Source organism: Balaenoptera musculus, chromosome 10 (assembly GCF_009873245.2).
Source record: "Balaenoptera musculus isolate JJ_BM4_2016_0621 chromosome 10, mBalMus1.pri.v3, whole genome shotgun sequence".
In the NCBI taxonomy this organism is placed as follows: domain Eukaryota; kingdom Metazoa; phylum Chordata; class Mammalia; order Artiodactyla; family Balaenopteridae; genus Balaenoptera; species Balaenoptera musculus.
Genome location: NC_045794.1, coordinates 22684521 through 22697825, shown reverse-complemented (window position 1 = coordinate 22697825; position 13305 = coordinate 22684521). Strand labels below are relative to the sequence as shown.

The following is a 13305-nucleotide window of genomic DNA, read 5'->3' as shown; positions in this document are numbered from 1 at the left end:
TTCTTTTTTTTTTAGGCCGCACCTCCTTGCAGCTTAAGGGATCTCAGTTCCCCCACCAGGGATTGAAGCTGGGCCACAGCAGTGAAATCACTGAATCCTAACCACTAGACCACCGGGGAACTCCCAATTCTCAGGTATTTTATTCTTTTGGTTGTTATTGTAAATGGGATTGTATTCTTAATTTCTCTTTCTGATAGTTTGTTGTTAGTGTACAGAAACACATCAGATTTCTTTATATTAATTTTGTATCCTGCATTCATTGATGAGTTCTAGTAGTTTTTTTGCTAGAGTCTTTAAAATTTTCTATGTATAGTATCATGTCAATGGCACAGAGTGACAGTTTTATGTCTTCCTTATATTTCTTTTAGTTGTCTGATTGCTATGGCTAGGACTTCTCTGTGAGAGTGGGCATCCTTGTCTTGTTCCTGCTCTTAGAGGAAATGCTTTCACCTTTCCACTATTGAGTGTGATGTTAACTGTGGGCTCGTCATCTACGGCCTTTATTATGTTGAGGTAGGTTCCCTCTATGCCCACTTCCTGGAGAGTTTTTAATCATAAATGGATGTTTAATTTTGTCAAAAGCTTTTTCTGCATCTATTGAGATGCTCGTATGATTTTTATTCTTCAGTTTGTTAATGTGGTGTATCACATTGATTGATTTGTGGATATTGAACCAGCCCTGCATCCCTGGGATAAATCCCAGTTGATCATGGAATATGATCCTTTTAGTATATTGCTGAATTCAGTTTGCTAATATTTTGTTGAAGATTTTTGCATCTATGTTTAACAGTGATAATGACCTATAATTTTCTTTTAGTGTGTGTGATATCTTTGTCTGGTTTTGGTATCAGGGTGATGCTGGCCTTGTAGACTGAGTTTGGAAGCATTCCTTTTTCTGCAATTTTCGGGAATAGTTTGAGAAGGATAGGTGTTAACTCTTCTCTAAATGTGTAGTAGAATTTGTGAAGCCATCTGGTCCAGGACTTTTGTTTGTTAGGAGTTTTTATTTATTTATTTATTTATTTTTGGCTGTGTTGGGTCTTCATTTTCGTGAGAGGGCTTTCTCTAGTTGTGGCAAGTGGGGGCCACTCCTCATTGCAGTGCGCGGGCCTCTCACTGCCGCGGCCTCTCTTGTTGCGGAGCACAGGCTCCAGATGCGCAGGCTCAGTAGTTGTGGCTCATGGGCCCAGCCGCTCTGCGGCATGTGGGATCCTCCCAGACCAGGGCTCGAACCCGCGTCCCCTGCATCGGCAGGCAGACTCTCAACCACTGCGCCACCAGGGAAGCCCCTGTTAGGAGTTTTAAAATTACTGATTCAACCTCATTCCTGATAAGTGGTTCATTCATATTTTCTATTTCTTCCTGATTCAGTACTGGGGGAAGAATTAGCATTGTAAAAATAACCATACTAACCAGGACAGTCTACAGATTCAATGCAATCCCTATCAAAATACCAATGGCATTCACAAAACTAGAACAAATAATTCTAAAATTAGTATGGAAACACAACAGATCCTGAATAGCCAAAACAATCTTAGGAAAAAAAAGAACGAAACAGATGTATCACATCCCTGACTTAAAACTATACTACAGGGCTTCCCTGGTGGCGCAGTGGTTGAGAATCTGCCTGCTAATGCAGGGGACACGGGTTCGAGCCCTGGTCTGGGAAGATACCACATGCCAAGGAGCAACTGGGCCCATGAGCCACAACTACTGAGCCTGCACATCTGGAGCTTGTGCTCCGCAACAAGAGAGGCCGCGATAGTGAGAGGCCCGCGCACCGCGATGAAGAGTGGCCCCCGCTTGCCGCAACTAGAGAAAGCCCTTGCACAGAAACGAAGACCCAACACAGCCATAAATAAATAAATAAATAAATAAATAATAAAAATAAAGGAATTCCTTTAAAAAAAACTATACTACAAAGCTACAGTCATCAAACAGCATGGTACTGGCACAAAAACAGACACATAGATCAATGGAACAGAATAAAGAGCCGAGAAATGAACTCACACTTATATGGGCAATTGATCTATGACAAAGGGGGCAAGAGTATACAATGGTGAAAAGACAGCCACTTCCATAAATGGTTTTGGGAAAACTGGAAAGCTACATGCAAAAGAATCAAACTGGACTACTTTCTCACACCATATACAAAAATCAACTTAAAATGGATTAAAGACTCAAATGTAAGACCTGAAACCATAAAACTTTTAGAAGAAAATATTGGCACTATTCTCTCTGACATCAGTATTAGCAATATTTTTTGGATATGTCTCCTCAGGCTGGACAACAAAAGCAAAAATAAATAAATTAAACTACATCAAACTAAAAAGCTTTTGCACAGCAAAAGAAACTAACAACAAAATGAAAGGCCACCTACCGAATGAGAGAAGATATTTCTAAATGATATATCTGACAAGGGGTTAATATCCAAAATATACAAACAACTTATACAACTCAACATCCAAAAACCAAACAACCCAATTTTTAAAATGGGCAGATGACCTGAATAAACATTTCTGCAAAGCAGACATACAGATGGCTAACAGGCACATGAAAAGATGTTCAACATCACTAATCATCAGGGAAATGAAAACCAAAACCACAATGAGATATCATCTCAGACCTATCAGAATGGGTATTATCAAAAAGTCAACAAATAACAAGTGTTGGCAAGGATGTGGAGAAAAGGGAACCCTTGTGCATTGTGGTGAGATTGTAAATTGGTGCAGACACTGTGGAAAACAGTTTGGAGATTCCTCAAAAAACTAAAAATAGAACTACCATATGATCCAGCACTTCCACTCCTGGGCATTTATCCAAAGAAAATGAAAACACTAATTAGAAAAGATATATGCACCCCTATGTTCATTGCAGCATTATTTTCAATAGCCAAGATATAAAAGCCACCTAGAGACCCGTAGTAGATGAATGGATAAAGAATATGTGGCATATATATATATATATATATATATATATATATATATATATATATACATACACACACACACACACACACACACACATATGCACACACACACACAATAGAATATTATTCACATAAGAAAGAATGAAATCTTGCCATTTGTGACAACAAGAATGGACCTCTAGGGTATTATGCTAGGTGAAATTAAGTCAGAGAAAGACAAATACTGTACAGTCTCACTTATATGTGGAATCTAAAAACAAAACAAATGAGCAAACAAAATCAAATAGAAACAGAGTTATAGATTCAGAGAACAAACACGTGGTTGCCAGAAGGGAGGTGGGTAGGGGGAGGAGAGAAATAGGTAAGGGAGATTAAGAGGTACAAACTTTGAGTTACAAAATAAATGAGTGAAGGGTATGAAATGTACAGTGTGAGGAATATAGTCAATAACTACGTAATATCTTTGTATGGTGACAGATGACAAGTAGACTTCTCATGATAATTTTGAAATTTATAGAAATATTGAATCATTATGTTGTGCACCAGGAACTAACGTAGAGTTGTAGGTCAATTATACTTCAAAAACAAACTGATAAACAAACTCATAGAAAAAGAGATTAGATTTGTGGCTACCAGAGGGGGGATAGATGAAGGCAGTCAAGAGGTACAAACTTCCAGTTGTAAGATATAGAACTACTAGGGATGTAACGTACAACATGATAAAGATAATGAACATTGCTGTGTGTTATATTTGGAAGTTGCTAGGAGAGTAAACCCTAAGAGTTCTCATCACAACGACACATATTTGTTTCTATTTATTTAATGTATCTATATGAGATGATGGATGTTCTCTAAATCGTGGTAATCATTTAATGATGTATGTAAGTGAAATCATTGCTTATACAGCTTATAATCATTGCTTATAATCATTGCTTATATAGCTGTATGTCAACTATATCACAATAAAACTGGACAAAAATTTTAAAAATACAATGGAGAGGTAAACATTTAATCATTCTTTCCTATACACAGTCAAACCTTAACCTATTGCAGAATTTATTATTTATAGTTATATTATTTATGCCTTCATACTGAAGGTTGTAATGAGTATCTTGGGCTGGCAGTTTACAGCATTTTTTACATTTGGAAATGCTGTTGCCAGTGATGTAATTTCTTTCCATAATGGATGATTGATTACATGATTTGTTTATGGTAGTGGTGGTCTGGGTGACATAAATTTATAATTGACCATCAGGCTTCTAAGGAGAAATAAGTGATTAGAATTAATTGGTAGTATGTTAATACAGTTAACATGGAGGATGAATTATTTATTGCTTATCTTCTTACAATTTGACTCAGCAATTGTTTATTTTACCTGCTTTCTAGATCAGTTATCCCTGTTTCTCATACAGTTGTTGATACATTTGGATTTCTGATAGTATTACTCACTTCTTCTCTGGCTAGTGAGATCCATTTCATTATGGAATGGGAGTTGACGTTTTGAAGGCTGGAAGATTGACTACTCTTGTGTCTGTGGCAGAGGTCACGTTTTCTCTGTAAGGTTGATGTTGAGAAGACAATGGTGTCCGTCTCCATAATCCAGGTGAGGGTGGAACTTCACACTCCAGGATAGGGGGATTTCTCGGCCTTAGCACATACATTTCTTGGTCTGAATTACTTATTAAGGTTCTCCCTTGAAACACCAGGGACTGAGGAATAAGAAAAGTCTTATAGTTCCTATAGAAATGGTAAGCTACACTTGCTGCTATTGCCACAATCAGTATACACATACTTACCAACAAAGCCAAAATAAGATTTCTAATCCAGTGGGTATTTTCTATGTTAGATGAGGCGAGAATGCTGTTTTCAATTAACGACCCATTATCTGGCTCCAGAATAAGGCAGATTCCACCATATGTGATGTTCTCAATTGTGCCAATTTTGTATTCCGGTGACATAGCATATGCAAAATTTGGATGGACATTCCCATCAGGTCTTCTTAGTTTAAACATCACTTCCTGAATTTTTCTGTTAGGACACCTTTTCAGAGAACTGCCGTTGACTTCACATAAGGTTCTGTTATACCAGGATATAATAGTAGACCCTGGTCTCAGGGTGGTTAATACAATTTGTTCAGGGCTACTGGAGTTTAGATAGTCAGTGAGTTTAGCAAAAAACAAACTAATTTTCTCTCTCTTCTTGATAAATGAGTAGAAACTGTTTTTAGTGCGCAGAGTGTAAGTGTGGCAGGGTGTACTTCTGGGCAGCTTCAGTTCAATGGTGAAAAGCATCTGAGCAGCCAGGCCCCCAGAATCTGTGGCACGAAGAATAAATTCCTGAGGGGAATACTGAAAATCCAGTTCTAGGGGATATCCATATAGTATTTGATGAGTCAAATTAAATTGCAGCCAGCTTTCTGAGCCTGAAGGATATTCATTTACTGATTTTATTGCAAGTGTCAAATGAGTTGAGCTGCCATCTTCCTGATCATAAAATGTGTCAGGATGGATTGGGAAATGGAGTCTGTGCCCGACAGTTGCTGTTATCAGTTGAATTGGATTAACAACTGTTGGAGATGTGTTGGGTTGACCTAGAAGGAGCAAACAAGGAACAAATTTCAACAAAAACCATTCCTATTTAGATGTTTAAGGTTGTCTTGGTGGTTGACTTATTTCCCCCCCATATTCATTTTTGGACCTGATTTGCATAGGAACGTGGGAAATCACAGACATCCTGTATTTGGGTACCACATAAGTAGCTCCAGGAAGGAGTGAAAGAGACTGACTTCTTTCATCTCTGTTTTTAGCCTTTGATTTGGGGACACTTCCTCCATCTACTCAAGGGTCAGGTTCATCCATCTTAAGCTCTGTCTGCACTTTCTCTTTTGGTTTTCTTTCTCTCACTTCCCTCTCCCTCTCCTCTGACCTTCTTTATCTTCTGTCTTATCATCAACTGGTAGAGTTTGCATTATAGCTTTGATGCTACTTCTACATATTCACAGAGTTTGTTAGTTTCCAAATTTCCTAATCCTCTCAGCCTTAAATTATAGTATGGAAAAAGATCTTGAGATTAGCTCATTAGTAGTATCAAGTAACTAAGTCTGGGTTAGAGGGCTTCAGAAAAACAATATTTTGGCAGTGGGCTCAAATTTCTAAACTGCTTATGTGTGTGTGTTTGTGCGTGTGTGTGTGTGTGTGTCTGTATGTCTATGTTTAAAAGCTCAACAGGGACATTTTTTAAAGTTCAGGACATAACAGTTGTATAATTGAACAGAAACATAGTAAGGAACTAGTGCTCTAATTTCAAAGAATACATTTAAATCCCAAAGCACCTAGAAAACAATTCAAGCTCTGCACAGAAAAGGTTTGGTGTTGTCTGAGAGAGACGATGAGGTAGGTGACTATCGCAAAAATGGGAATATGCTGAAATATAACAAAGGCAGGTGGCTTTAGATATTGTGAGTCACACTAAGTTGGAAAGAAGAGTGTCATACTAGGAAAAATCAATGAATCTAGAAGACAGAATGGGGCAATTACTTGATGAAGGAAAGACTATTTTGAAGTGAGATCTGAGCACTGTTGCATATTTCATGGGATTGACTAACAGTGTATGTTCTAACTACCAGGGAGATAAGTTTCAAACAGGCTCAAGTTCCATCAGCTTTCCCTCCTTGGTGATAGAATTGCTTACCTGGGGGTGACATGTTCTCGGGTTTCTGAGATTCAGGATGGAGAGCACATGTCTTCAGAATCTTTGTTGCGTGAAGCAGTTCATACTTAGTGAGAGACAAACTGGCTGTACCTTGTCTAAATGATGTCTCTGGAAACTCTGTAGTGAATCCATATAAAATGGTGAGCCTCAATTTAAATTAGATGTTTAATTGAAACATAGGAAATCCCCCAGAATTAAAAATCATCCATGAAATTTTCCATGGAAGTTACCATACAAGTATGCTTCAATATGAAACAAGTTCTAAGAGAATCACTCTGATATGAGTTACCTAGCTCAGAAAAGAGAATATGGGCAGACATGATAACAGGTTGCATTTAAAGAACATTCACCCGATGCCAGGCACTGCACTAAGTACATATTTCATTTTACCTTCATGACAAACATATTGGGATAATGATTATCCTCAATTTATAAATGATGAAAATAAAATAATAAAATTAAGTAGCTACTCAAGGTCACACAAATAGTATGTTATAGAGCTAGATTTTGAACGCTTGTCTGACTATAGATACTGAATTCTTAATCACAGTACTGCCTGTGTTTAGAGTATATGGTGAGAGAGAAGATGGTCTTAATTTTACCAATAGAGATTGAATTTGTTAGCAAGCCTTTTTCTAATTATGATGAACCATAAGGTTGCAACAGATTATCAGTGTCTTTCTGAGATAATTAAGGAATAATAGTAACTAGACAGAGTATGGTCTAAGTGATGGCTTGAAGTTCCTTCCACATTTGTGAATCTTTGATAAATCTGAATTGTATTTAATGTGTAGAGGGCATTAAATGGGTACTGCATTTTGTTGTTGACTTTTCTTACATAATATTTTCTTAAAATTTTTTCCTCCTGAAAATCACTATGCTCCTTGTAGAAATATTGGAAAATACAGAAAATATAGACAGAAGAAAATCAAGCACTCATAACGTCATCACAGTAAACATTAGGCACTGTATTTTAATCTTAACACTATTTTAATCTGAATATTTTAACCAACATTATTTGGTCACTACTTGTTAGTATAAAGATTCACTGAAAAATATAGCAAATAGAAAACTAAGCAACTACCACAATCTTACCTTGCATGTTGTTAACGTCAGAAATAGTCCCATATCTTGTCAATAAGTTTTGGGAGGTATGTGGGTGACTTACCACCATCCTAGTAGGATCCAGGTTAAACATTGTGTCACCTGGTGAAGTTGGACTAGTTCTTGAGAATTTGCTAAAAGCGAAATGTTCTATGCCTGAATACCAGTCACTAAGAAAATGCATTATAGTCTTTGAGCCCATGCGTTCAGGTAACTCAAATGCATTTGCAAATTTGGGCAGCTCAGAAAGGGATGAATCTGATAAATCAGGTAAATGAGTAAATGAGGAGGTCTCCTTAGAATAAGATTGAGTTTTCAAAATCACATCAGATGATGAGTCTTCCTCTGATTGGTTGCTGGAGAAATGAGCAGTTTCCCACAGCAAAAGAGTTGAGTCAAATGTACTATCCCATGCAAATTTTGTATTTACGCTCATGCCAAGAGGCGAAACTGTCTCTGTAGGAGTGGGGAATGAATGAATCTGCTGAGAAACTTCAGAAGTCTCAGACACATGACCATGCTTATGAAGATGCTTCTGCCTCAGCCAGCTTGACAGGGGCAACTGGCTGAACTCAAGGGGAAAATGCGAGACTGCCAATATCTCCCTTGCTGAGGCTGCAGGTATCAGGAGACTGTTAGGTGACTGTACAAACTTTGCCAGGTAGGCTGGGTGAGAGCCACTCCATCTGCAGAGGAATGTTGTCATTGAAGATAGTCCCTTGGGAGGTGTGGCCACATCCTGTATCACCTCCTCAGAGACTGAGGACCCAGGAAAATGAGAGTACTTGGATGAGGCAAGAAAGGCTCGTGAATACCAGGGTTGACTAACTGACTCTGAGACAAGGTCAGATAAAACAGGACGCTTTTGTATTTTTGTTCCGTGGATTGGGGTGTGCCCCCTTATCTCCCACTCTGTCAAGTCTAGTTTTTCTAATAACATTGATACTGTAGAAGTTCTACTCTAAAGGAAGTCAGAATCTGTGAATGAAGTAGCTGTTAATACCATAGAAGGAAGGACCTCAGGAAAAGCAAAAGAATATTCAAGGTTTGTTGTCAAGGACATTTCCTTTAATGAATTCTGTGATGCTACTGTATGCAGTGGCCTTGTCATCTTTGTATACCTTGGAGTACCTGGAATAAAGTCAGGATGGAGGATAGGAGTGATCTGTCTTAAGGCAGCAAATAAGCCAGAAATTGGAGAGGCCTCATCTTTAGGGATCCAAGGAGTCACTAAGGTGGGTAATGAAACAGAGAAAGGCTTGTTTGGTTTTCTTGTCATTTCATTTGGCCCTACTGTTGGGACTGGGATAGCCCTTAACTGCCTGGGTCTTCTTTGAGATTTTTGAAGTAATCTCCAACCTTCAATCTTATATCCTAAAATTTGGGCAAGATACTTAGAGGAAGCATGCTGTTGAAAAACTTGCATTAGCTCTTGCAGTGCTGTAGAAACCTCATGTTCCATAGACCAGTGGAATTGTACAGAGTGACCTTGTAAAGGAATGACTTGCCTAGGATCTTCAGCCAACACTGGAAGGTTCCAGAGGTGCTTGTTTACCTTGCTTCTGTATGTGCTCATAGTCACTAAAGAAGGATCCAAGTGGAAATAGTCTGCCAGTGTGTGTACCAGAAAGAGACGGTCTTGAACACCAAGAGTTTCGGCAGCTGCTTTAAGAGTAATTTCAGCTATGATGGTGGAAAACTCCTTTGAGCCTCCGTGGGCCCTAATACTGAAGATTTAAAAGAACAATACAGCATGGATTATTGCTTTACTAGCAATCCCTTATTTTTATATAGGCCTTCAGGGTATATATAGTATTCTCTCATACATCGTTTATTGTTACCTCCAATAACTAGGATAGGGAGGACAATTATTATAATCCCTAACTTATAGTTGAAGAAGCTGAGATTCAAAGTACTAAGTAAAATGTCCAAAGGCACAGAGTAAGTACCTGGTCCTAATTCAGGTGTTCTGACTTCAATCAGAAGGTAAGAATTTCAGTGGGAAAGTTGTTTTGGAGTTAGAAGGTTTTGAGTTATTTAACTGATCTGAGCTTCCGTTTCTTTGAATAGAGAATGGGTATAACAATTTCCCTTGCAGAGCTATTTTGAATATTAATTGATATATGCACTTCGCAAGTTATTATCTGGCACACAATAAGACTTTCACTCTTACTGCGCCTGTCCTGTTCCTTTGTGTCCCTTCTCTTCTTTTCCCTGTGACCTTTCCTATCCTTCCCATTCTTGTGTTCTTCCTTCTGTCCTTCCTTTCATCCTACCTTGTGTCCTTTCCTTCCTTCATTCTTTTTTTTCTTTCATCCTTCTGTATCCCTCTTTTCCTTGCATCCTTCCTTTTGCTTTGCTTTCTTGTACTTCTTTATCTCACATCTTTTGCATCTAGACCAACAGTGGATCTCCTCTTAAATGGAAGTACTGGTTAGTAGTCCCTGCAATTACTAAATGCGCTCTTTTAAGTAATAGCCCATGATTTGACTTTTGTCCATAGTTGGGGTTGTGAGGCCAATGTCTCTAGAAGCTCATGGCTTTGCTGAATGGAAACCCAAGTAATAACTCTCACAGATCCAGAAAGGATGTAAGCATAGGATAGCCCTAGTTTACTGTTGAAATGAGCAGGTATGCTAAACCAAAAAGTACACACAAAAAAAAAAAGAAATTTAGTTCTTTTAAGAAAAGGAAAACAGGATTAATTTTTAGGGTGAAATGATTAGATTCTGTTTTGAATGCATTTTTAAGGCTTCCATTTCTTCCCTTCATCTCCAAGACTTTCAAATGTGCCACGGAGCCCATAAGGCTTTTCGAGACCCAGCCTCTGCTAACTTCTCCAGCTTCATTTCCCGCCGTTACCCAACTCACCCTGTGTTTCAGCAATGCCAAATTTTGTGTGGTTTCCCAAACATAACATTCTGTTTAATGTTTTTGTAACCATTCAACAGGTCCTTCTTTGAGCCTATAGTGCCTTTCCTCCTGTTTTGGCTAGCTGACTTCAACTTTAAATATCCATCATGGACATTACCTCATCCAAAAAGTTTTGCCAACATCCTCCCCCAAGGTGAGTTAATCTACTAATTTAGCCTCTATATCTTACATATATAAGATATATGTAATGCATTCTTTGCACCATATTACAATTTTTTTTATTACATTTCCACATACCCTACTGGAGCAAGTTCCTCAGCAGCAACTTATTCATATTATCTCCTACTCCCAGCTCAGGGATCTGGCAAATAGTAGGCACTCACTAAATTCTTAATGAATGAATGCGTAAGTAAATGAAAAAAAAAAAAAAAGAAAAAAGATGCAATGATACATGGGAAAACACCTTATAAATTGTGAGTTGCTGTGTAAGAGTTGGTTATTATTGGCCTGGACTATAAGTTTCATAGTTTTGCATAAAAATTATTCTAGAAGTTAAAAAGCAACTTTCTAGAGAAAAACTTCAAAATTTTAGATTAAGAGGGATAGTAAACAACGTGGTTATTTCCATATTGGAAAATAACTTAAGGAAAATAAAAAATACTCAAAATGTGAATTGTTAAACTATATAGAATTGCCTTTTAATCGATTTTAAAACAGATAATACCTGAACACAAGGTAAGATTCACAAGGCACAAAAATGAAAATCACGTAAAATACACAGTGTTCCTTTTTTACCCCCTCATCCTTGTTGCTCAGTCTCCCGGTTTTCCTCCCTCACTGTTACCGTAATGTTCCAAAGTATTCTGTGCTTACAAGGCATATGTGTATTCAGGATGCCGCTTTTTGAAAGAGAAAAAGAGAAAAGGACTGTTCTCAGTTAGTGCATGGTCCATGAGTGTAAAATAAAATGGTATGAGAAATAAAAACTTAGTTCCCAAGAGTTCATTTATTTGGGGAGGTTGTTTTCCAATTCAAGGAATTACCATAATAAGCTTTGCTCTAAGAGCCTGTTTATTAGCAACACTGTGAAATGTGTCTACTTCTCCCTTTTGGGATGGTCTTCTGTTCCTTATTCTTTCTCTAGTGCAAGGGTTTGCTTCTTCATATCCTGCCCTTGCTCTTTTGACTGAACTCATAGGCTGAGCACCACACCCAGGTGTCCTGGTACTTTTTTAATGCGGACACTTACCCACTTGGAGAAGGAATCAAGCTTGCTTCCTTTACTTCATCCCTATCCAGCACATGAAGGGTAAAGGTGACGGAGGCTGTCTGCGTTTGCTGGAAACAGAAGTCCCCAGACACTAGCACCATGATCTGGTAATCTCCTCCTTCATCTTCTAAGGGCAGTCCTTGCAAGCTCTTGATAGAAGGATTATATTCCAGCCATCTTGGCAGTCTGACGTTATGAACCTGTGTAACCTGTTCAATTACACATGAAATAAAGTCTGGACTTGCCTTTAGGACGAGGTTTTACATTTGTTTGCTCTGTCCCTGTGGCAGAGCACTGATAACAAGAGTTAAAGACCTCTGTTGAGGTATACATTTCAAGTTTAATCATAAACCAGTTTTTTTTTAAACCCTAAGAATATACTTCTTTCTTCTCAGGTTCATAAAGTTCTTTTTATTTATTTATTTATTTATTATTTATTTTTGGCTGTGTTGGGTCTTCATTTCTGTGTGAGGGCTTTCTCTAGCTGCGGCAAGCGGGGGCCACTCTTCATCGCGGTGCGCGGGCCTCTCACTGTCGCGGCCTCTCTTGTTGTGGAGCACAGGCTCCAGACGCACAGGCTCAGCAATTGTGGCTCACGGGCCTAGTTGCTCCACTGGCATGTGGGATCTTCCCAGACCAGGGCTCGAACCCGTGTCCCCTGCATTGGCAGGCGGATTCCCAACCACTGCGCCACCAGGGAAGCCCATAAAGTTCTTTTGAAAAACATAAACTTTGAGTAGAAATCACAGAATAATCACTAAACTCATTAAAATACTGGGTCAAGTATTTCATTCAAAGACGTTTACAAAACCTAAGAACTATTTAATATGACTGACAATTAAGGCTTGTGTCTAAAAATGCTAAATTCTATTAAATTCATATATTGAATTGCTTTTCCTCTCAGACTAGGTTCCTTACAGTAGCTCGTTATTTGTGAGCCTTTAAAAGTACTTTCATTTTCTTGGATAGTGCCCTGAGACACCTACATATAAACTATTACAGGGTTACGGGGACTACTTGGAAAGCTTGAACCCTGTTTATTTTTAATATCTACAAAACACGATGCTGAACAGATTGGTTAGAGATACTTAGATGCTTACCTGAAACTGACTTATTTTCCCTTGGAAGGCATATGGAGAAACTGGATAATAGAATAATTTTCCAATGATAGCAGCTGTGTCTGGCACGCCGTGAAGAACTCGGGTCTCTGCACACGAATAGTGAGTTGTCACAGCCAGCCCATGCATGGAGACAGAGGTCAGCACCAGCACAAGATGTGGTATTGCTAAAACTCTTCGGATCCAGTCCAGGGACTGACGGGTGCCGGCGAGGTCCGCTCCCGTGCGTTTCTTACTGGTATCCATGGCTTCCGTATAGTTAGCTCCACTTGGGTAACTGGATATCACCTTACTGAACC

At 38.6% G+C, this 13305-nt stretch overlaps 1 protein-coding gene across 1 annotated transcript; it reads right to left on the bottom strand.

Annotated features, from left to right (window-relative positions):
- Positions 1–3908: 3908 nt before the first annotated feature.
- LOC118902466 (dystroglycan-like) lies at positions 3909–12055 on the bottom strand. The gene is made up of 3 exons (XM_036866814.1): positions 11868–12055; positions 6620–6757; positions 3909–5519 (listed from the first exon to the last, which is right to left on the bottom strand). The coding sequence occupies exons 2-3, from the start codon at positions 6630–6632 to the stop codon at positions 4408–4410; spliced, it is 1125 nt and encodes a 374-aa protein (XP_036722709.1). The 5' UTR covers positions 6633–6757; positions 11868–12055; the 3' UTR covers positions 3909–4407.
- Between the last annotated feature and the right edge of the window lie 1250 nt (positions 12056–13305).